The sequence below is a fragment of the Varanus komodoensis genome, unplaced genomic scaffold, assembly GCF_004798865.1.
Source record: "Varanus komodoensis strain SLA01 unplaced genomic scaffold, ASM479886v1 scaffold3, whole genome shotgun sequence".
In the NCBI taxonomy this organism is placed as follows: domain Eukaryota; kingdom Metazoa; phylum Chordata; class Lepidosauria; order Squamata; family Varanidae; genus Varanus; species Varanus komodoensis.
In genome coordinates, this window is record NW_025335761.1 from 20,432,968 (window position 1) to 20,457,590 (window position 24,623).

General features: G+C 43.0%; 1 protein-coding gene across 1 annotated transcript in view; it reads right to left on the reverse strand.

Moving 5' to 3' along the window:
- Positions 1–11,454, reverse strand: part of ITPKA (inositol-trisphosphate 3-kinase A) — a 67,340-nt gene extending 55,886 nt beyond the window's left edge. Inside the window, exon 1 of the mRNA XM_044436440.1 lies at positions 10,682–11,454. Within this exon, the coding sequence (XP_044292375.1) occupies positions 10,682–11,122 (441 nt within the window). The 5' untranslated portion in view covers positions 11,123–11,454. The remainder of the gene's footprint in view (positions 1–10,681) is intronic.
- Between the last annotated feature and the right edge of the window lie 13,169 nt (positions 11,455–24,623).

Sequence of the window (24,623 nt, forward strand, 5' to 3'; positions counted from 1 at the left end):
TTCGAAAGCATGCAAATGCAAGTAGATAAAAAGGTACCCCTTCGGTGGGCAGGTAACAGCGTTCCGTGCACTTTGGTGTTTAGTCATGCCGGTCACATGACCACGGAGACTGTCTGTGGACAAACGCCGACTCCCTCGGCTAGGAAACGGAGATGAGCGCCGCCCCTAGAGTCAGGCATGACTGGACGTAACGTCAAGGGGAAACCTTTACCTTTACGCTGAATATGGTCAACAATGTGATGTGACTGCAAAAAGGGCAAATGCCACTTAGGTTGCATTAGTAGCAGTATCACTAAGTACAAGTTCCCCTTTACTCAGCACTGTTAGGCCTCTGTTAGGTGTTGTGTCCAGTTCTAGAAAGTTTAAGAAAGCTGGAAAGGGTTCTGAGAAGAGCAACAAGGATGATCCAGGGACTGGAAACAAAACCCTATGAAGAGAGATTGAAAGAACTTGGCATGTTTAGCCTCAAGAAGAGAAGATTGGGAGCATAAATGATAGTACTCTTCAAGTACTTGAAAGGTTGTCACAAAGAGGAAGGCCAGGCTGTAAAGGGCAGGGTATTTTTAAAAATAGATAGATAGATAGATAGATAGATAGATAGATAGATAGATAGATAGATAGATCATATTGGAGTGCAGGACACAGAATAATGGGCTCAAGTTACAGGAAAGCAGATTCTAGATAGGTATCAGGAAGTTTTTCTGACTGTTAGAGCAGTATGACAAGGGAACCAATGATCTAAGGAGGCTGTGGGCTCTCCACACTAGAGGCATCCAAGATGCAACTGGAAAGCCGTCTGAGATGGGTGGTTTAACTTGAAGTCCTGAACTGAGCAGGGGGTTGGACCCAATGGCCTCTGGCCCCTTCCAGCTCTACTGTTCTATGATTCTATGATCAAACAAGCTTTAAGGGCTTTATGTGCACTAACTGATGTGGAGCAGCCTCCAAAAAGTATTTCAAAAGGGAAATCACCAAGAGTTGGTCTACATGTTAATTTAAACATCTGATAGGTGCTTGATCCTACCACATTATACACTGACGGTCCCAGCATTTGTCATAAAAGATACAACCATAAAACATGCTTCAAGTAGCTTTGTACATTATATGGTAGATTCATATATGCCACCAAATATTAATATCTGCTAATTTTAATTTAGCATATGAAGGAGATGGCCCTGACACAACCATATATGGATGTCAAATCAGATAACTGTCTAGTTTTCAGACAGACATTCTTGTGTTGGGTACAAGCCCATTTCTTTAAGTCTTACTAAAATGAACACAAGACATACAAAACTGAGTTTCTTCATTCCATGGAGCTGCTGGAAGACACATTCTCCATTAACAAGAAAAGGTCATGTTTAGGTCATGCCAGTACTGCTACTTAGCCCATGACTTCCATCTGGGGTGTTACTGTCTGCAGTGCTTATAGCACAATGGAAGCTGGTTCTTTGGTATTTTATGTGCTTCATTACTAGCACATCATGCTCAACTGTGTACACTCACAACACATCAAACAGGAAGAGGAAACTGAAATACTCTCAAGACATAAATGGATGAGACTTGATATTCATCATCCTCTTTTTTCTTTTCCTTTGCTTTATCTCAAGCCTGTGCCATTTTATAATCCAACATTTCTGTGCTCTTGGTGAGTGCCATAATACAGATTTACATACCTTATGTGTAGACATTGAATAAAACTTTTGAGTCAGAAAGAGTGGACAGTGGAGAGGGAAGAGAAAGAGTAAATGGGGATTATAACTGTGAGAAGTTTGGCCCAATGGCAATTTAGGCAAAATGTGACTGTTAATGAAGAAGAACATCCATGTTCAGTGTCAATGTATCTCCCCAATACTATATTTAGGGGCAAACAAGAGAAGATGCTAACCATCTCTTCTCTGCTTGCAATTTTCCACTAACACACAGAAGCACATGAAGTACCTTCTCACAAAATGAGAAAATGGACTCTTCCTCGGATTAGCATTTCATTGTTATATTGTAGACAACATTTCACTTATTGTGCAGAACCAAATCCCAGCATCCTTTCTCACATACGGAGACTCAATGATGTAGGCAAACCCATGCTCTCTTCATTCAACAGATACATCACATCTTACAAACAGGTTTCACTGCATTACACTCATGCTAGAGATACAAGAGGTTTCTAATTTAACCTTTCCACAAGCTACTTGACAAAAACATACTGGTTCCTCCCAGTTAAACCTGTTTGGTTGTTCCCTCTATGAGTGATCCTTGCACTGTGAAGTATTTCAGATAAGATTTGAATAAAAACATTATCATGCACATTTACTTGCACGGCAATGCTCTGAATTTACTGGGATCGGCTCTGAACAAACATCTGCAAGAACTAGGGATGGGTGAGAAACTTGTTTGGTTCATGTATAGGAAAAATGTGGTATGTGAAGGACCCCTCTGGCAGCTAGTAATGGCTTGAAAGACCCATGGGAGCCAATGGGCATTGAGTCTAATGAGACCCAATAAATAGGCAATTTATTGCACTGCTTTTTCACAATGGAGAACAGCAGGGTCTAGGGATATTATTGTCCATCAGGTATGAAAACCCACATATATTTTTTAAAACTACCATTTAAAAACCCATTAGAAACCTTTCCCTCAAATTTCAGTTTTAATATTTTAAAAAATGCCTTCTAAACTGTTCACTTATGTAATGAGCTTCTGAACTGAAATGAGTGGTACTTTTACTTCAGTTATGATAAATAGTTTGTGAAAGATGAAAACAGATAATAAATCCTAACAGCATTTAAGGTACTACAAGATTCTTTGTTATCTTTGCAGTCAAAACTTCCCACCAGAGTCAAAATCAAGCCAAGTCTAATAAAGTTCAATATAGATGGATACTCCTTCCCTAACCCCAAAATGTCATGCTTATCAGCACAGAAACAAGCAGGCCAACATCTGATTCTGCTGGGCATTTATTGGTGTTTTCAGTGTTCCCATTGGAGGCAATTATATTTTGAAATATAAACATAACATCCATTTTAATTCAGTAATTCTCATTCTACTATCAAAATGCTGAATACTTGTTGCATAAAGGATCACTTAGTCCAATAAACTGATTTCCCTCTGCAAGGCTGTGTGGATTCTGTAATCTGCTACTATGTGCAAAATTTAGCATCCTAAAAAACCTGATCTCCTTTTTTTTAAAGGGGAAAAAACAGTGTGAATGCACATGATGGGAGAAAACTATATGAGCATTGAGGGAGCAGTACTGCACAGATTAACAAACCAGTGTTCTCTGCAGTGGCTAGCAAAAGTATAATTAAGACAACTATGTGCATACACAAATGTGTTAATCACCTAATTGTGCAGGTGGCAGAATTATAGCCTTGAACATGGCTTAGAAATAATTTTAGATTATGTATACATGCATGTCTGTATTATATTTAGATATATTTGTGGCATATAATTCTACTGATGCCGATCTGAAAGCACAACTGAACATCTAGAAAATTAGCTCTCTCAATAGGAGCTGCTTTGCATAGGGCAAGCCAGTCATCTCAACTACAATGCCAGTCATGACATGCATATAAACTTTTGAATATGGTTCACTAGTTTTTCTGCCATGAATATGTGGTCTGGGAAGATTCACTAAGTGTAAATGACCTGAGATTTTTGCAACACAAACGCTAAACTTCCCCACAGCCATTTTCTTTGGAGTGAAACTATCAAAATACTGGGTCAGAACTAGCTCTCAACGAAACTGGGCCGCCTTTTGGCATTTTGATTTTCATAAGCCAGAGTTCAAAGGTGGTGTGGTTCTAATCCCACACAGCCATGGGAATCCCTTGGTGACTTTGAACCAGTCAGTCTCTCAGCCCAGTCTACCTACTATTGTTGTAAGGATAAGACTGAGAGGAAGGAAGAGACTTATGAAAGCCACTGGAGTGCCTTAAAAGGAAAAGGAAGGATATAATTAATTAATAGATGGCCAAGTGGACCAGCTTTCTTTGTTTGTGCTAATTAAGTGCTGCCAGTGAACTTCTACTATTCCTTGTAGTAGTCGCCAGAAGATATGTAAATACTCCAAAAATAAAAATCCAAATTGACACTAAACATCACATTCATTTACCAACAGAATGGCTGAAAGCAGTGAAAATAAGCATGTACATGATAAGCTTTTCAAATGCATAAAGCTGAGGCATAATGATGCTTAAGTTAATTCTTATATAAATGTAACTTCCTATATTTGTTTTGCTTTGTTGTTAGAATAAATTCTGGTTACATCCAGGCCAAGCTAAATATGATGTAGGATCTCATATAGTTTAATAACAATAAAAGCCCTGGGAGGGGGATTTCATTGCAGTCACAGACTGGGAAAGACTGAGCCTTGGGACACTAGTGTTTGCCCATATGAGAAAATACGTATGCATTATGCACAACAGAATCTGATTTGGATCCTCCTCTAGCTGCTATTTACCTATTATTTGTTACTTTTTCAATCAACAGGCATCTGTCTCATTTTCTGACACATATTCTTGACTGGGCACAAACCCATTTCCTTAAATCTCGTAAAATCCACAAGAGACAAACAGGACTGAGTGCTACTACATTCAGTGGAGCTGCCAGAACAAACACTTACAGTGGGCTGTGATGTTCAGGCCACCAGCACTGTTAGCCCACAACCTCCATCTGGGGTCTACAATGCTTAAAGCACCATGAAGCTGGTTCCTTGGTATTTCATGTGCTCCATTATTGACTCATCTTCAAGCACATGTGTGTCTATGTACAACACACTATGTGGGAAGAGGAAACTGAAATACTCTCAGAACATAAATGGATGAGGTTTTATATTTATCCTCCTTCCTTTGCTTTGCTTTATCACACACCCATGCCTTGTTATAATTCAACATTTGTGTCATACTCTGTTATTTGCCATAATACAAAGTGAAGCATATTATGTGCAGAATTGCACAATCACACTGAGCACACCTTTTGAACCAGGAGCAGTGGTTCAATCCACCCAATAACTAATGTTCACTGAGTAGATTACAACACCCTTAAAAGTTTAAATGCTGGAGGACAGTTGGAATTATAAATTATATATTTAAATGTCTAAAAATCATAAGCAAACCTATTCACAAGATCTCCCATATCACTTCTCATTTATTGAACACTCTTGTCAGTTTTACTAAAAGCTCATCCCAGCTTTCTCCATTCTGTTCAAAAAAAAAAAATTTTGAAAATATTTATTCCTTGTACCAAAAAGCACCTTTGTAACTATTTGGCCAAGAGCATAACAAGACACCATCATAAGAAATCTCCACTTTTCTGTGGTGGCAGATAAACAAACAACATGCAAAATAACTTTCGTAACAGCTAGATTTCCTACTCCTATGCCAGGAGGTAGTTCACACTGTGTGTATAACAGACATTGATTTAGCTGCTTCTTGTGAGTTTGTATCTACCGTGGCTTGGCATTTTTTTAAACTGTTTTAATTCATTATTGTTGTTTTCTGACTATTTTATTGTAAACCACTTTTGAGGGTCCTCAGACCAAAAGGCAGGACAAAAACACTTTAATAATAAATATGCCTGTTTTTAATAAGGAACATAAAGCATGAAGTCACCAGCAATTGTAACATCTCTACAAAAGGAAGCAATTTAAAGATCCCATTTTTTAAAAGCACATTAAAAAAATCAAAAATGTAAGAATGTGATTTTATGAACTAAAGAGACCAAAGATCATACAACGATTCTATTCTAATCACAACTGTTCTTTGAAAGCAATATATATATTACTCTGAGCTGTGGTATCTTGCATTCAGTTTATTTCAATTCCAGCATAAAGTAAGATGGGGCTCAGTACAAGAATCCAATTTAAAGCATCTCAGCATCTCTGCCAGATGGCTGTCCAGTCTCTTCTTGAATACCTCCAGTGATAAAAGAACACACCACCTCTCCCATCCCAGCAGTTTCCAAATATGTGTTGTTTCCCTTGGAAAAGACACTGTACCAGTTGCTCAAATGACTTGTCTATATATTAACCACTCTGTGAACACTCAACATGGTGACACAAGGGATTTTCTAAGAAAAACAGATTGCAGTTTGAACTCCTCCAGAACATAATCACAAGAAACAAGTTAAAAAGCGGCAGTAAACGGTATGAGAAACAGCTTGCTTTTTCTTTATAAAGTGACTTTATGTATATGAGCACCTGCCAAATTGCAGAACAGATTTACTGGCAAGAACATATTATTGCAAAAATTGACAAAAGCATGCATGTTAATCTTTCCAAATACCTCCCAATCACCAGTCACACTCACAGCAAGAAGTGGTTTTAAAATTGATATCCTGAGTCAGAAATTATGTGGAGACTGAATACCTGCTGGTTAATGCTTAGAAAAAATGTATTTTAATCTAATATTAATCATAATGTTAAGAATACCACCAATTCAAAATAGATAGTAAAGAAACAACGTCATAGTTTTAAGAAATCTGCTAGCAGCTGTTGTTTGGGTGTTAAGAGATTTACAAACCCTTAAATATTATTATATTTAGGAACAATAACATTGTTATTAGGAACAATAACAACAACAGTAATACCAGCCTCTACACTTCAGATACACAGAGGACTGTCACATGAAGCACTCTGATGTATGTCAGTCTTGTAGATATGATGCACGGAACACGCATCCTAATATGTCATACAACTAGGAATGAGGGATCTGTAGATTTTGCTAACTCTGATCTGTTTCACATATTATCAGGTGTCTCTCATTCCATCATCTGCCCACTGATACAATGAGGTTTTTAGGGAGGATTTGGTTCCACTTGCTCATTGGCACTAATGCAAATTCGCATAAATCCCCCCAACTATTTCTAAACAAGTAATGATTTGCGACAAAGAACAACTAGCAGTAGTCCGTGAAAGCACAGACCATAATAAAGGTGTTAGTCTTTATGGTACTACAGGACTCCCTGTTCCCACTAACAGAAAAACTGTACTTAGATGATAAAGCTTACATACAAGGAAAAGCTTCCAGTATTTTCCAGTTAACTCAAACCATTAAAAGGTGTTAGATGAACCTATTCATACACCTGTGCAACAAACAGTTTTTCAAGCCACATCTACACTGTAGCTTGTGCAGCTTCTAATACAAGAATACACACAATGACAAATTAAGCTCAGCTGGGCCTGCTAGTTAATTTTGGTATGTGTCTATACTATAAAGGAGGTAGACAGATATCAGCTAACAATCCAGTCATATACAAAGTAGGGCACACGTAAGACCACTGAAAACCATGAACTTCACACTACTTTTGTAATGAAGAGTCAAGTTAGTGCAAAATGTTAAGATAAAGCTAACAAAGCCATATTCTTTTATTGGAGATTTCACTAATAAGTTAAGTTTGACCATAGCCAGGGGTCTCAGACAGGTGCACACTTAGCTGGAGGAGATCACTACTGAAAGCTTCCTTGTCATAGCAGAGGAAACCTTCACTACCATTCTCTCTGCCACTGGTATTGTGAGAGCAGAAAGGAGGGAAAAAAGGAAATACCAGGAATAATCCATGTGTGGATCAAGAAAGGCAAGCCCCATGCATGGGAGAAACTAATAAAAGTTCATGATGTTGTTCTAAGCATGAAAATAAAACATGTAAACAGGTCAGTCATGGATAAGACTGGCAACAAAACCCTGCATCAAGGCATTTGAGGAAACTGTGTTTGTGATTACTGGAATTGCTGCCACTCATTCCTATGGCTGATTCCTGGTTTATCTTCATCCTTAGCATGTGTGTTGGCAACTGGTTATACTGAGAACAAACATTAAACAAACTGATTCAATGGCCTGTTTTACGTATTTCATTGTATTTCTGCTACTTGTGGGAAGAGACAAAGACAAGCAAAAGATACAACCTCCATGATCACTGGAATGATTATTCCTTGTCTCTAACCTCTCTAGTTGCAGAGATTTCATCAGTATATCGCATGCAACTTCAAGCCTCTCTGTAAAGCTTCCCCTCTGCACTATTACTAGGTTAATTTGCTTTTCAGGCAACAACACAAACAAACGTATTGAATTATGATCAGCAGATGAGCAATTCTGCTAAAAAAGTAACAGGGTTATAATACATATGTATACATATTTTCCTCATCTTAAAAGTCATGAGACTTAGAACTGGGCCTTTTTAAAAACTGAAAGCGGACCCTCATAAGATGTTGGCTTTATGCTCAGTACAGACTCTACACTTCAAAAGGAGCAATTGCACAACTGTAGCATACACCCACTCCTGTTTAAGCATCACAAGACCCAATGGACCATCTACTGCAGTCCCCGTGTTTTCTTGCAAGCACTGCCAAGTAATCATGCTAACGTGAAATGCTCAAGAATCATTAAGCTAATTGTTTTGTTGTTTCCCCTCTTCCCTTATCTCTGACATGTTGTGATTCTTTTAGACACCTAGTTTGTAAGACATGCTGAACCTGATGGGTTGGCATTAAGCTATTCAGAGGATTATAGGCATCCAATGAAGGGCAGGAGCAGCACAGAGCCAAGGATTGCCTCTGTACTTCTCATGCCCTTCAAAACACATAAGCAGCCAATTTCACCACAGCTGGGCTATTTCTGGCTTCTCTGCCCCCCAAAAGCTCCCCCCCCCATACACACGCCAGTTCTGAAGTCACACTTGCACCTCTAAAGCCACCCGCAATGGCAGAGGGAGGGTGCTCAATGGCTGGAATGCATTTCTGAAGCTGGAGCAGAGGCTCTGACCTATCCTATGGCCATCTAGACAGTGTTTAGATGGCTATGGGACTGCACCCTTCCATCTTTTATAGAAGCTCTCAAATGAGTGAGCTCTGTTCAAGCAGTCCACTGAAAGACTGGCAACAGTACTTGGGAATCTGTGCTTTGCCCTGTACTTGACTTATTTTTCCCAATGAGAGGTTGGGTTGAGTCCATTTCTTCAAATCAGAGCTGGATTATCCAATATAGTAACAAGGCTCTGATCTAGGGACCCTGATTTTCAGAATACAACGTTGCAGTTGTTTACCAATTTGCCCCTAAAATTTTAAAGCAGCCCTTCACAGATGCCCAGTAAAGAAGATGGATTTAACAATGTCAGCTGAAGAAAAAGTGCTCGGTAAGGGGCGGCATAGAAATGTAATAATAATAATAATAATAATAATAATAATAATAATAATAATAATAATTTCTTATCTAAACATATCCTTGCCCTACAAAGTTGGACAAAAATGTTTATTAAGTGCTTCCTTTAAAAAGCATTTTTAAACAGTGGAACAATAGGTTATAATTCATATAATGAGTCTTGAACATTTCATGGTGGCATGATTACTTGTCAATGTTTGCACAAAAACATTTGGTGTGCAGAAGAACGTTGAAGAGCTGCTGCTTGAACAAGTTTGAGTCAATAAAAGAAACCACATGTGAGAGGTTCACCATGCTATCCACTCACAAATGTCACAACCAGTCCTAGATTCTACCACTCCTGCAAGGTAGGACAACAGGCGAGATAATCACAGTTGCCCCGTGTCCTCTACCCTTTTTAATGCTCCCCAAGTTAATAAATCCTCAAATTATTATCTGGTCATCATCAGAGTCAGAAGGTAGCTTATGTGTACCTCTCAAATGATATAGGTTGCTTTAGTATTCTCCCTCCTGGGAACTGGATACAAAATAAAAGAACAGAAGAGGTAATTTCTGTCTGTGAAACAACACAATGCAAAATCTATGCCTCACAAAGGTCTTCCTCAAGCTGGAGAGCAACTATTTAAATCTTAGCTTACACACATGACTCCATCCGTATGTGGGGGAAGATGGGGTGAGGAGAGAAGGATTGCAGAAATCTAGGACACTGAAGATGTAAACATACATGAATATCATACACTGCACATTATGCTACATCTAACAGTAGGACTTAACACACGCTGGCCAACAGTTTTTTGCTTACATAAACTTCTTCAGAGAAATGTAAATAATCAGACTGACTTTTGTGTCCATCACAAATTATTCCTATCCAGAAGATATTTATTTGTTTGTTTATTAGCTTTCTATCCAGCCTCATTAGCCTCAGCACCCCTTTGCTGCCTCGCGGGTATTCCTACTAATCCCTGCACTTTACACTTACACAACACTTCCCTTAAGTATGCATACACTGTATGCATAATGTGGCACATGTGAAAATGAAGATACAGCTCTCCCCGTAAGCACTGAAAAGCTGCTGTCACGGCAAGTCAACGTGGAGAAAAATGAACAACCTTCTACACAGTGTTCACAATATTTTGCACCTGTGAGATGCTTTTCTTTAACTACCCAAAACATCGACTTTGCAGTAAGGCTGCCATAGATAAACAAGGCTGCTATACATGCTCAATGAACACATAATACAGGCACACTTACCTGGAAGTAAGCCTTACCGAACACAGATATAAGTAGGCTTACTTCCACGTAGGCATGCGTCAGGCGGCGGTGTAAGCGGCGCAATCCCGCAGCGCGTGAAGGACCCTCGTCTCAGCCGACAGAAGGCAGCCGCCGGTTTATTAGTTCTGCCAAACTCGCCGCACTTTTTCGGAGAAGGGCCGCTCCGGCCGGCAGCGCAGAGCGCAAGCCTCTGCAGGCGGCATGTGGCCGAGACGCAGCCCGAGGCCGCCGCTCGGTGCGGCCGTGGCGAGCCGTACCTGGTGCGTCTCCTCGCCGTGCTCCAGATGCACGATGCCCTGGCTCCTGCCTTCCGTGTCGCTCAGCAGGTCATCCTCGGAGTCCTCGAAGGGCGACGACGAGCCGGTGGAGGAGAGCGACGACGTGGAGAGGCGCCGCGAGGACTGCAGCAAGTGCAGCGAGCTCTCCGTCGTCAGCCAAGCGCCGTCCGGCTCTGCGCGGGGGAGTCCGACGGGGCTGCGCTGCGCCTCCTGGCCGTCCTCCTCCGCAGTGACGGTCAGCTGCGGGATGACCGGCTGCAGCACCCCGTTGCGCGGCCGGCAGCTCTTCTTGGCCGGCTCGGGCAGCTGCCCGCTCGTCGTCGCACAGCGAGCCTCGAAGAGCGAGCGCAGCTCCCCCACGCTCAGCCGCTTGGCCCGGCCCAGCTCCGGGCTGCCGTCGCGGGCTCCCCTGCGATCCATGGAGCGGGAGGAGACGGGAGCGAAGACGGAGCTGCTGGCGCCCGGCGCCTGTCGAAGAGCGCCGCGAAAACTGCGAGCCGAGGGGGCGCGGAGGAGGAGGAGGCGGCGGCGAGTCCGGTGCGGCGGCGGCGACAAGCTGCAGTTGCTGCCTCGCGGGGAAGCTCGAGCAGTCGCCTTCGCCGCCCGGCGAGCATGGCCAACTCGCGTCCCGTCAGGCGGACCCCAGCCTGCTCTGACTCATCCCTGGGGAGCCGCTCGGATTGCCCAACCGGCCCGCATCCCGCCCCATATGGCTTACTCGCGGCTCTCGCTCCACGCTGCCGCCAGGCCCCCGCAGGCAACGGGAGCGCTGGAGGCGGAGCCAGCGCCACAAGCGCCAGCCCCGCCCTCCGGCGCCCGCACGGGTGTTCCTCCTGTTTACTTTGGGCTGGCACCGCCCCCGCCGGCTCGCCCTCCCGCCTGGTTTCTCTTTCAATGAAACCTGCCCATTCCTCTTCGAACTAGACGGCGAAAGGGGCGGAGCGCAGCGCCGCTAGGCCAACCGCGAGCGCGCTCTCAGTGGCCCGCAACTTGCTGGCTCCGCCTTGTCGTAACCGCCTAGTACGGGACAAAGTTCAGCTCGTTTCGCGCCTAGTGTGACTTCGGCGCGGGGTGCGCTGCCGAGTGCGGAGCGCGCAGTGGCCTCCAAATGGCTTTCGGGTAGGTACAGTCCAAACCATCCGGAGGGCACAAGGGGGTAGCGGTATAAAAGGACTGGCCCTAGGTGCACCGCGCTTGCTGGGACAAGCCAGGAAATGGCACAAGGACAACAGGGAACCCCACGCAGTAAACACCACGGAGCAGTGTACGTATTGTAGGGAGGTGTACAAGAGTGTCGCCCAGCATATGGAAAGAAATGTCACAACTGTGACAAGCTTGACAAGCGTTCAAGTGTCTATCAAAATCGGAAAAGCCCAAAGCTGGATGCTCACTAAATATGGAGAGGTGGTGGTGAATGTGAAGACATGGGTAGCTGATCCAATAGTAAACATACTACAGGAAAAGACAGCAGGATGGCATAGACAAGAGTGTGCAACTATATATATGGAGGGACTCAAGCATTATGATTTGAGTTCAACTATGGTGCCAGTTGCAACATTTTTGCCCTTGCTCTAGTGAAACCCAACATTCTCTTGGAAGAAACTAATCTTTTAAGAACCTATAATCACATTACATCAAAATCAACCAGAAAGTGCTAACTCAACATATTTAGGCCAAAGACAAGGAATGTAGGCTAGAGTTTGTAGTTGTAGATTATAAGAAAGTTAGGGATTACCTCTTCTTGGGATTTAAAGCAGTCCAGGCTAGCAAACTAATAAAGGTACAGTTTCAGAACATAATGACAGTGAATTGTGGATTGATGGAAAATTCAGATAAAACTGGAAGCTAATAATCAAGAAAGGATTCAAAGGGAATTCAGGAAAATGTTTCAAGGAGCTAGATATGTCGATGGAGTTTACAAACACAGATAGTACAAGTCTGAAACAAATTACCCTAAAGGAAAGTGGCAGTAGTTTTAATACAACCTCTGAAAGAATTGCTGCAATGTCATCAGTGGTGGGGAATTATTCAACCCATAGAGAAAAGTAAAGACTGAGTGAATGAGCATTGCTTATTGAAAGCCATCGGGTGAAACTCAGGGTATACTTAAATAAATACATACACAAAGCACTGAGAGGTCATTTCCCATTTACCTGTCAAAAGCAAAGTCTCACTATTCTCTGTGATGACAAAAATGGATTCCATCATTTTGAACTGGATGAAAAATCTAGCTATTTGAGAACATTTGCTACACCCTTTGGAAGATGTCGCTAATTAAAAATGCCAATAGTCATATCCCCAGGGTATTTCAAAACACAGGCCTTGGATAGTCTGGAAAGAATTTGGGTAATCGCTGAAAAGTGTGCTAATAGCAGCTGATGACCTACAGCAAGAACAGTGTGATACATATTTGTGGCAAAAAGAGCATACTGACGAGCATTCAATAGCAAAAGGTTAATATACTCACATGCCATTGGTAACAGCAGTTGCTGAACAAACTCTCAAAATCACCCAGACCATTTGAACCTACAAGCTGTTGTTCAAAAGCCCTGAATATCTAGGACAAGGTAGGGGCCATGGCCCCCACAGGCAATAAGGTGCCCCGAGACAAAATCCTTTGTGTCCATCAAGACACTCTACTCCTCCCTAAGTTGATTTGAAAAATAGACTTAAGGGATTGCGTCATAGTGATGCCATCGGAATTTGCCCTGATTTTTTCTGAGCTGGTTACTTGTCCTTTCTGACAGCTATTTCATAGCTGTGCTCAGGACAGTTTCTCAAATTTCTCCATGTGCCATTGCCTAAGGGGCTGCCTACTGCCCACCTTGGTACTACTTAACAAGGGTTCATTTGATCAAATGCGCTCTTGACACTGCTGCTGAAATGCCCGAATGCCCAGTTGTCTGTGTGACTGCAGCCACCTAAGCCTCAACACAACTCCCTGCCTCATTGCGTTCTCGGAGTAGGTGCAGGGTCTGAGCTCGATCAGAGCCTCAGCCTGAGGGAAGGGATTACAAAGGCCTTTCCCTTTCCCCCCGTTATGATCCCAATTCATATTTATTTTTAAACTTTTATATACCATCCACTACCAAGGCCTTGGGAAGGTCTTTCAATAAAACAAAGTGGAGCACAGCATCCACATTGATTTTCTATACCCCACATTATACCCCACATTAAAATCAGATTCAAATCTTAACATAATGGGAAAATAGAAAGGTTTTAGCCTGGTGCCAAAAGGAATAAAGTGTCAGCACCAGGTGAACCTCTCTGGGATGTGTATTCCATAACTGTGGTACCACTGCAGAGAAGGCCCTTCTCCGGGTAGCCACCCTCCTAATCAGTTTTAAGGAGGGATCCCGAAGAAGGACCTCCACCCAAATCTTAAGGGGTGGGTAGGCACACTGAGAAGGAGACCCTTCTTCAGGTATGCAGGTCCTAAGCCATTTGGGGCTTTATAGTCAGCACCAGCACCTTAAATTGGACCCAGACATCAATTGGTAGCCGGTATAGATGGTAGAGGACCAGCATTATATGTGCATACCTGTCAGTCCCTGTTAACATCCTGGCAGCTCTATTCTGAACCAACTGAAGTATCTGGACCATCTTCAAGAGCAGCCCCACATAGAAGGTATTAGAATAGTCCGATTGGGAAGTTACCAGTGCATGGGTCACTGTTGCTAGGCTCTGCTCATCCAGGTAAGGGCGCAGTTGATAGGTCAGCCGAAGCTGAAGGAACGCGCTCCTCACCTCAGCTGCCAACTGAGACTCCAGGGACAGCTCTGTATTGAAGAATACTCCCAAACTGTGCACCCTGTCATTTGGGGGGAGTGCAACTCCATCCAGAACAGGGCTAAAATTACTTACCCAGAAGGCTTAACCTCATACCAACATGACCTCTGTCTTGTCTGGATTAAGCCTCAGTTTGTTGGCCTTTAGCCAGCCCATCACCCTGGCCAGACACTGGTTAAGCACAACCACTTCCTCACCTGGACTAGAATTCCATGGCAAAGCTGCCATGGCCCAGAGCCACAATGCCCCAGCATCACCTTCTGGAATCGAATGGCCAAGTAAGAGTGGAACCACCACAAAGCAGCCCCCAACTTGGCCAGCCCATCCAGAAAGATACCATGGTTGATGGTATCGAAAGCTGCTGAGAGGTCCAGGAGAACCAACATGGACACACTCCCCCTGTCCCTTTCCCTGCACGGGTCATCATACAGGGTGACCAAGGCAATTTCAGTCCCATAGCCAGGCCTGAAACCAGACTGGAATGGGTTCAGATGGTCAAGTTTTCTCCAAGGGAGCCTGGAGTTGGCTGGCTACCACCCACTCAAGCACCTTGCCCAAGAATGGGATGCTAGCCACTAATCTATAGCTGGTGGCCATTGCTGGGTCCAGGTTCACCCTCTTCAGGATGGGCCTGATCACCGCCTCCTTCAAGGGGACGGGGACCTGACCCTCTCTCAGAGAAGCATTAACCACCTCCTGGACCCAGGTACACATCCCATCCTTGGCTTTGGTGAGTAGGCATGAAGGGCAAGAGTCAAGTCAACAGGTGGTGGATTGGACTAGTCTGGGGTCGGCAACCCGCGGCTCTGGAGCCACATGCGGCTCTTCAATCCCTCTGCTGCGGCTCCGTCACTCAAAACACACGCCGGCACAGCTGCCGATCTGCAACCGAGACTCCGCTCAGGAACAGGAACGCTGTGCTAGCTGGTTAAGTAAATCTCTACATTCCTCTGCTATTGTGCAGGGAAAGAGTGGAACAAGCGTCCTGCGGGCTCTCATGTTACACTGAAAAGTGCTGAAAAGATTCTCTTTGTCCAAATGTAATCTCCTTCATCTGAATGTTAAAGCTGTGCTTAGGACCTGTCACAATTCACATCGCTTGACTGTTTATCTGCTAATCCGTCACTAAACACACCTATATCTCAGACACAGACCTATATCTCCGCCCCCCGCCCCCGGCACTGATTTACTGAGCTCCCCCCCACCCCCAGTAGACCAACCATGGATAAATCGAAGAAAAGTTTCTGAAGAAAACCAAACGTTTCATGATACGTGAGTAGATTCAGTTGCTTTTACTGCTGATGAACTTATGGGGTTTGCTGTTTAATGCATGCAGCCCTTTAGCACTGACTTTGACTCTTCAGGAAGCTGTTCTCCTATTCAAAATATATGAAAGGAGCCCTACTAGTTTATAATGTAAGATTAAAAATAACAGTTTTTAGTGACTGAACAAGAGCTGCAGCTAAATCATAATGAAGATATAGATCTACTTCCTTGTTTTAAGAAGATTCTTATAAAAATTCCAGCAACATTATCACACTGGGAGAGGGATGTTTGTTCAATATTTCACCAGACTATTATTTATTTTTGTTGTATTGCAGAAACTCTATTTACTGTATGAAAGTATCAATTAGTCCTTTTTTTATTCAGGTTGACAGCTGACTGCACCCTCCAGTACACATGATAAAAGGATGAGGGCACACAGAAGCAGAAGGCATTTTTGGTTTGCTGCAGATGGATAATTTAAGTTCAGCTTTTTATTTTATAAATATGAGGAGGACTCAAATAGACATTGAGTATTTTATTTGAAAGTGACCTTCAACCCAGCGTCTTTTTTTTTTTTTTTCGGAGTTCAAAATGTTTTTGCATGCAGAAATAAAAATTTGTTTTCTCTGTAGCAGTTCATTGATTTCATAAATGCAACACACTACAGTTTTTTTATACATAGCATAAAGGTAGAAAATGATATATGCAGTGTTATCTTCATTTTAGATGTCAAAGGGGTTTTGCAGCTCCCAGTGTTTTCTGTGGGAAATGGGTCCAAATGGCTCTTTGAGTGTTAAAGGTTGACGACCCCTGGACTAGTTCAAGCACTTTGTCCACATCCTCAGGCTGCAGCAATTGAAACTCATCCAATAAAGATGGACCAGACGGCACTCTGGCCCTTCCCGTTCTGGGACCACATCAACTGTGGGGTCCAGCTCATGGCAAATCTGAGCAATTTTATCCCTGAAGTGCTGGGCAAACTCATCACAGCAAGCTGCTGATGGTGCGATAGGGTCATTTTTTGGCCCAGAGTGTAACAGGCCCTGCACCACCCAGAAAAGTTAAGCTAGACAGCACTGTAAGGGTGCAATGGAAGCGGAGAAGAATTCCTTCAACACCCTCGCTGCCAAAGCATAGGCTTGATAATGAGCTCTAAGAAGTGTTTGGTCAGATTCGGCATGGGATTCCCTCCACCTACGCTCTAGTCGTCTCCCAGCCTGCTTCATCACCCACAACTCAGGTGTGTACCAAAGCACCACGGGGGTTATGTGTGGCGGGAGAGGACACTTGGGTTCAATTGTGTCAATCGCCCAGCTCATTTCCCCATTCCACAAATCAACCAGGACTTCAACAGGAGCACCAGACATTCCCCCAGAGCCCTCGGGGATCCATCAGGATCCATAAGATTCCAGGGCATATTGGACCTGGCATTTACTTCTGAGTAAGGGGAAAAAACAGGTGTAATAGTGCACTATGCATTAAAGGTAAGATGTGGTTGGGTGAGAAGCAAATGGTCTTTTTTCCATCAAGGAACTCGGGGCAGCTTGCATAATTCTCTGTCCTCTCAGTCTTATCCTCACGACAACCTTGTGAAATGGGTTAGGCTGAGAGTCAGTGACTTGCCCAAAGTCACCTGGCAAGTTTCATGCCTGAGTGAGGACTAGAACCCAGGTCTCCTGTCCCAGTCCAGCACTCTTACAGCTATTCCACACTGGGTCTTGCTACTGTTATATAGGTTTCTCAGTCACTTTAAAAAATGTCACAAAGCAGATTAGATTATCCCTGAAAATAAAAGCTAAGTCAACCATAAAAGTGCTAAATGATACTAAATATATCAATCATTCTTTGTGTTGTTAATTTGATTTCTATACTGCCCAATAGCTGAAGTTCTCAGTAGATCAACCACAGGACCCCAAAATCAACCCCATGCAGACTGAAATCAATGAGTCTTTAAAAGTATCCAAAAAGCTGTCCAAAAGGGGCCATGCACAGTTCCTGGGAGGAGCCACCCCAAAGTGGTGAGCTCCTTACAAAAACGGTTATGGTTCTTATAATCACTCACACCACAGCAGGTCCGCAGGTGCTGATCTGCAAGTATGGGCAAGATGGTCAATGTGCAGGTATCCCTTCAGGTAGCCTGGTCCTAAACCATTTAGGATTTTGAAAGCTGATGCCGGTCCCAAAAAGCAGGCACAGGAGTCAATAAGCTGCAGTGTCGCTGGTGCAGAACAGGTGTAGCCTGGCCCAGATGCTCAAGTCTAACCTCTGCATTGTGTGCCAGCTGTAGTTTCCAGACCACCTTCAAGGAGAGTGCTATAATTGCCTTAATGCACTTCATAATACAATAATCAGTCTTGGGTGTAATTAGTGCTTGTATTACTGAGATGGGTCAGCTTTCTGTAGGTATGGGCACAGCTCACAACAGCCACATGAGCAAAAGTATGCCTCAGACACAGAAGAATATTAGTGACTCTGCGTCACGATGCTTTCAGCAGTACTATCACAAGGGAGTTATAGATCTTTTGCAAAGCAATAACGTGTTTAACAGGTTAAAATAATGAAGAAATGTGTTTGCAATGCATGAATTAATTAACAAATGAATATGTGTCTCTCCTAGTCTTCAGCTCTAAGGGCATCCAGATTGGCTAACAATTAAAGCAATAAATTAATATCACAGTCAGTCATAACAGACCACCCACAGAACAGGTTCTCAAAAATATGATGTGGCCATAGCATTGTGTATTTTTTCCTTTCTCAAGACATTAATTTTTTCCTGCATATAATTAGATGCAAAAGCTTTATCTTTTTTTAACAGTGTGGGGAGTAAATCAGTAGCAGTTTGGAAAATCTTTTTCATACTGCTTTCATTTCACCTTATTTTCCTAGTAATTCTTAACACAATTTATAAAAACATGTATCATTTATATATCTTCTATGGACACATACACAAGTGTAACCCTTTTTATTATTCATTGATCAATCTGAAATTACTACCTATGAAAGAATTACTTAACTAGTATAATTTAGACTCACACTGCAAACAAAGGTGTGCACTGAAAGAACACAGAGATCCAGTTTGCGTTTAAGAGTAAACAAGAATTTAGGATTCTTCAAATTCAGCCTTATCAGAATGTTGGCAGATACTGCCCAATAACTCCCATTTGGCTCCTCTTTCCAGCAGGGGTGACTAAATGAACCAGGAAATCTCCATCTGTGGTTAGTTTAATGTTCAGCCCAAATGGTCTTCCTTGACTCTCCGTACCAAGCAAGAATTATCTGGCAGAAACAAGCCCTGATCTATGATTTTGAGCATTCTTATTCATATATTGCTTATATCTGTGAAGCCAGTCCTCAAAGTCCACCTTTCAAAGACTCTTAATCCTGATACAGAGTAGAAAAGTGAGGTTCAAGAGCTTTGGGTAATTATTACAATGGCTCATCATAGGGACACAAACAATCTTTCTGCAGTGCTGATTATTTGCTAACAGAAGAAAAACCTAGAAAACTGAAGAGGAATGGGGAATCCTGGAAGAAAATATGGTAGCTTGACTGGAGCGCTGAACAGAAACACAGCACTGGAACATTTTGCAGCTGCACGTTCCACTTGTGATGCTGAGCATGCATTCTTACACAGCTTATGACAGTGGAGGAGGTAGATCAGCTTCCTCCTTTTTCTTTCAGAAAACACCCACATACATTTTTATTAGATCAGTAACTGTCTCACGGTTCAGTTCTGCAAGTTTCGGCAGGGTCTCTGATCAAACAGCAAACATGATTCTCTGAAGATTACAACAACCTCGTAAGAGCCAAGGGCACTTAACAAGTTTGTGTTCTTTCCAGTACTCAAAACATTTTGCTGTGAATTGCATAGTTTAGACAATACAGAAAGGGGTGCTTTCCTTTCTAACAAGGAAAGAAGCAAAACAAAGATTAAAAACTGCATTCCGGGCATAGCCTTCTTCTTGCTTGGGTTGGCAGGGTTATTTGTCTTGAGAATTCCTTTTCTTTTTGCTGGATCCAGGCAGGCACTGCTCCTGTTGACTTTTTCCCTGTGGAAACAAGAAACACATTTGTTCACCTGCAGAGTACATTTTCCGGTTATTCCAAAGCAAAAGTATTTTTATAAGCAAAAATATTAGTCCAAAGTAATCTGTTTTCAGATTACAGGAAATACCTAATGGTATATTGAGTGCATTTACTTTTGCAAATGTTCAGCCAGGATTCTTGCAGTTTGAAAAAATTAATGCACAAATGGGAGGGTTCCAATTTGCCATATATAATCGGCGTGATGGCAATTGTTGAATAGTGAAGAGGCATTTAATCCGCTGGGTTATTTGAAATGTAGCTGAATTAGTAGTGGTTTTGCTTTCATAGCTATGTCATTTATTAAAACGAAATGGAAGACAGGTGGCATTTTCCCCCTGTTTGCCAGTCAAACTGTATTGCTAGCTGGATTTTGGGAGCTTTGGGGAATATTCCTATCCCTTGATTGGATCTCCTGTATCAGGGCTTCCTCTGCCAGGTCCTTTCCAGACACTCCTGGGCACTTCTAGGTTAGTTGGTTCAAGATGACACTGAACAATCTTCTATTAAGGTAAAGGTTTCCCCTTGACATTAAGTCCAGTCATGCCTGACTCTAGGGGGTGGTGCTCCTCTCCTTTTCCTGGCCAAGGGAGCCAGCGTTTGTCTGCAGACAGTCTTCATGGTCATGTGGCCGGCATGACTAAACACCGAGGTGCATGGAATGCCTTCCCACAGAAGTGGTACCTTTTTATCTACTTGCATTTGCATGCTTTCGAACTGCAAGGATGGCAGGAGCTGGGACTGAGCGACTGGGACGGAGGAACTCACCCGTTGTGCAGATTTGAACCAGTGACCTTTCGATCAACCAGCACAGCAGCACAGCAGGAGTCACGCCAAATTCAAACCACAGATTCACTGTTCATGGAATTGCAGATAACCATTTTGTCTTGGTTAGTGAGGCAGCAAATACACCACAGTGCCATTCAACTGGTACAATCATGTCTCACAGACTTGTAAAGAAATAGCTAAACGTGTCATGAGGTAAGAAGGAAAAGAAAGAACATTTCCCTTGAAAGAGTGTATGCCTATTCATGCATGGATTCTTCCATGTGGCATTTCTTTGAAATAATCTATGAAATCACCAGTGCAGGTGAGTTTTAACTTACTGGGGTCCATCACTGATGTGCTGTTGGCTCCTATGTGTTGGCTCATCTGAACAAGCACCACTGCCATTTTCTAAGGTGTCTGCAGAGACATGGAGATCCACAGCCTAACCAAAGACCAAGGCAGGATGCAGAATTCTTCTTCCTTGCTTTTCTCCAGTCATCAGATCACATTCCTACATACTAGAAGTTTCAGTTTCAATTCAATAGCCTTACATTTTCTGCATTAACCTTATTGTGGAAGTGACATGTTTTTTGCTAATGCAGCAAGTCCCCTTCTAAATTGAGAAAAGACTTTTATTCCAGCTGAGTCCACATGCTGAAACCCTTTCTGAGCATTGTTGCTTTGGAATGGCTGTTGCTTTCTTTTGGCTCCTTAAATGTGAGCTTTGCTGAACAAGGTTGTTGATCTGTTATATCTATCTGTTGTATTAGCTTCATCACAAAATTGAGATCTGAGCTCTACACTGAAAGCATTTACGTTCCTCTGTTTCCACTATATAAACTCTATGTAGCACTGTGAAATAGGATATATACATAAGTGATATAAGCAGTTTCTTCCACTTTCACATTTTCCCTGCTCTTAAAAAATGTTGTAGATGCTGTTTACAAACAAAAGCAACATTGCCTGTAACCAACCATAAGCAGGTAATGATAAAGGCACAGTAAATGCCTTGTGTAGGAAAGACAGACTGACTTTGCTTCTCTTCTTAAGTAAAGAAGAGAAGTGCAAACCTTCCTTAAATCAGAGCATAAAGAAACTTATAAATACACCCCGAATTTCAGGGTGCTCGTTCAGAACCCTTACGATGATATTAGAACATACTTGCATGAATCAGGATTCTTCCAGCGGTGGGATGCTATTTTCAGGTAATTCATACACAATTTGCTGCAGTTAGGAATTTGCATATTGTTCTGTGGATATTTTATCCTCATTAACTTGTGAAACACCACCCTTAGAACTGGTGAGAGGGGTGAGAAGCTTGACCCCATACACTGCAGGGACCAGGGAAAGTACTATGCAGCTTTTTGTGTGTTGCGCAAAGGCTGCTATCTCACTCTCCCCAAGATAACAGATCTCATATTTTAAACAACAACAACAACAACAACCTGACTTAAATGCCCGAATTGTCTTCCTAGGAGCCAGTGACTCAGCAGCAGAGGAGGTGCTTTGCATGCAGAAAGTCCTGGGTTCCTTTCCTGGCAGGATCACTTGGACAGCGGATGATGCGGAAGATCCACCCAGAGCCCAGAAAGCCACTGGCAGCCAAAGCAGAAAGCAGTGCTGGACGCGGTATCACTGATCTGCAGTCAATTTAGGAGAGCAGGGCAGAAACACCCCTGGAGAAAAGATTAAGCTTCAAGGGAATGGTTACAGTTCTAAGGAAGGGGCAGCTAACTTTCAAATGCAACCTGACTGAGGGGTTCATTTGTTTTTATGAGGGGAAAATGACACGCCATGGCCGCTTTGCACAGCCTGGCTGCTTCAGCGTCATTCCCGGGGCATTCATGGAGGAAGGCTGGCTACTCCCCAGGTCATCAAAGAGCCCCTCTACACTTTTGCAGGAAGCAAATGTTTCTGTGAGCTGAGGCAGCGTATTCGGCCAGCCCTGATGGAAAGTACTGGGCTGGATCTTGCTGGGGAACATAAGAGGGAGGTGCTGCTGCATTCGTCTGCTGGTGGAGTCCCTGTCCTGATTCAGCTTGGCTCCTCGCATCTTCTCAGGACATGAAATACCCTGAGGCAGCAGTCTTAAATTCTAATTTGAGATAGTCTAAGACTGACCTCTGGTGGCTGACAGTACAAACAGAAAGGAAAACATTTTAGTATGCTTCAACTTACCTGTTGGGTTGGATGCACTGGTTGGCATCTGCAATTATTTTACTTCCATGGTTAAAAGATAATCCCATGAAGGGAAGAGTCTGGATTCTGATTTGGTTCCTCTCACGGGACTGGCTTTAATTAAGTTGCTGAGTAGCACTTTCTTATTAAAGACATCCAGGCATATACTTCTTGGGAAAAACCCCAGTTATCCTGTGACAATGCAGTGTCAGAACTACTCTCAAGGATTATAGACCTAAGAAGATGTGCTAAGAAGTCCCAAAACCCGGGGGCATCCAGTCATCCAATGAGGGACAGGAGGAGCAGTGGAGGCCATTTTTGCCTCCCCATCTTCCTTCCAGACAAATTTTCTAGATGGGCTTCTCAGAGGTTTCCCATTCCCGCATTACTAGAAAAGGTAAAAAGTCAGCTCACAAGACATGGAACATTTCCAGATGTCACAGATGTATTTCTGCCACTGGCTGATATCCCGGCACACACGCCTCCTTGAGCGAGGGCACGGTGCTGGACCACCTAGATCACTCCATTCAGATTCTGATCGTGCCCTGAGCATCCCTCTGTCAGCCACTCAATCCCACCATGGTCAGGCAAAGTGCTGGAGCACGTTGTGGCCCTAACTTCAAAATGGACCAAAGTTCTGACAAACTATAATTTGTTGTTCATCCTGCCCTGCCTTTCCATTTACTAACTCTGTCCGACCAGCCAAGTTTGCTCTTTTCAGTTTGAAATAAAGCCAGGCTGAAGTGCTTGGCCCAGTCTTTCTGGCCAGTTTTTCAGAGGATTAAACCACCTCCAAATGTTTGCCAGGTCCCCTTCAAGAGGGCTAGTTTGCAAGGATTTTGAAAAACCTTATAAGGACCATTGGCTGCCATTTCAAGCCATGATGGACCAGCCCACCAATACTTAGAGTTTAAGAGAATGTCCCAGTGGAAATGACACTGTATCATGGCCTGAAACCATTCCCAAGGGCATTCTCGAGAAACCAGAGAGCTGCCCCCATGGGTGACAAAGTGTTTCTTTAGGTAAAACAAAGAAGTTGCATTAATGCAACCTTTAAAGTGTGAAAACTATTTTACACTTCTAGAAGAATTGTTTGCCCTCACATGAAGCCTCTGGGGCTATTAACTCTTCTTCTCAATATGTAGGTTGGGGAGCTGAGATTTTGTGACTAACTTACCTAAAGTCATCCAATGAGCCTTTGGACATAAGTAAGTGGTCTGCAGAGTCTTGGAGTAATGCTGTCTGGCTCATTATTCTTTAAACAATTCAAATTAACTTTCACTTTCTGATGTGATCATGCAACAGCTTGAATGATTGCAGGTTTGTAAGAACAATAGTCTGAGAGACTAACAATAGATGGAGAAGAAAAACAACAAAAATTCTAATACATTTAAATGAAGACTTTCCTGACTTTTGACCTTAGCAAGTTTGATGAAGGCATTCAGCAGGAGGTTGGACTGGAAGGCCTTATACACCCCTTCCAACTCTACTATTCCATGACTCTGACATACCTCAACTGATATTTGCACTTTGGACCAGAGCAACTGAATATACATGAATCAGAACTCATTGTACATTCCCACACTCAATCATTCATTAGCACTCGTGCCTAATGTCTTCGTTGTTTTTCCAGGAACAGAGAAGACTGGGAAAGTGTGTGCCTTCTTTAACCTTCTTGTGTTTGGGCTGCAAAGAAGTCTCAGCCTGGCTTGCCCTCTGGCTTCTTCCTTAACTCTCAGAGTCTTGTTGTTGTTGTTAGTCTCAAAGTCGTGTCCGACCCATTGTGACCCCATGGACAACATTCCTCCAGGCCTTCCTGTCCTCCACCATCTCCCGG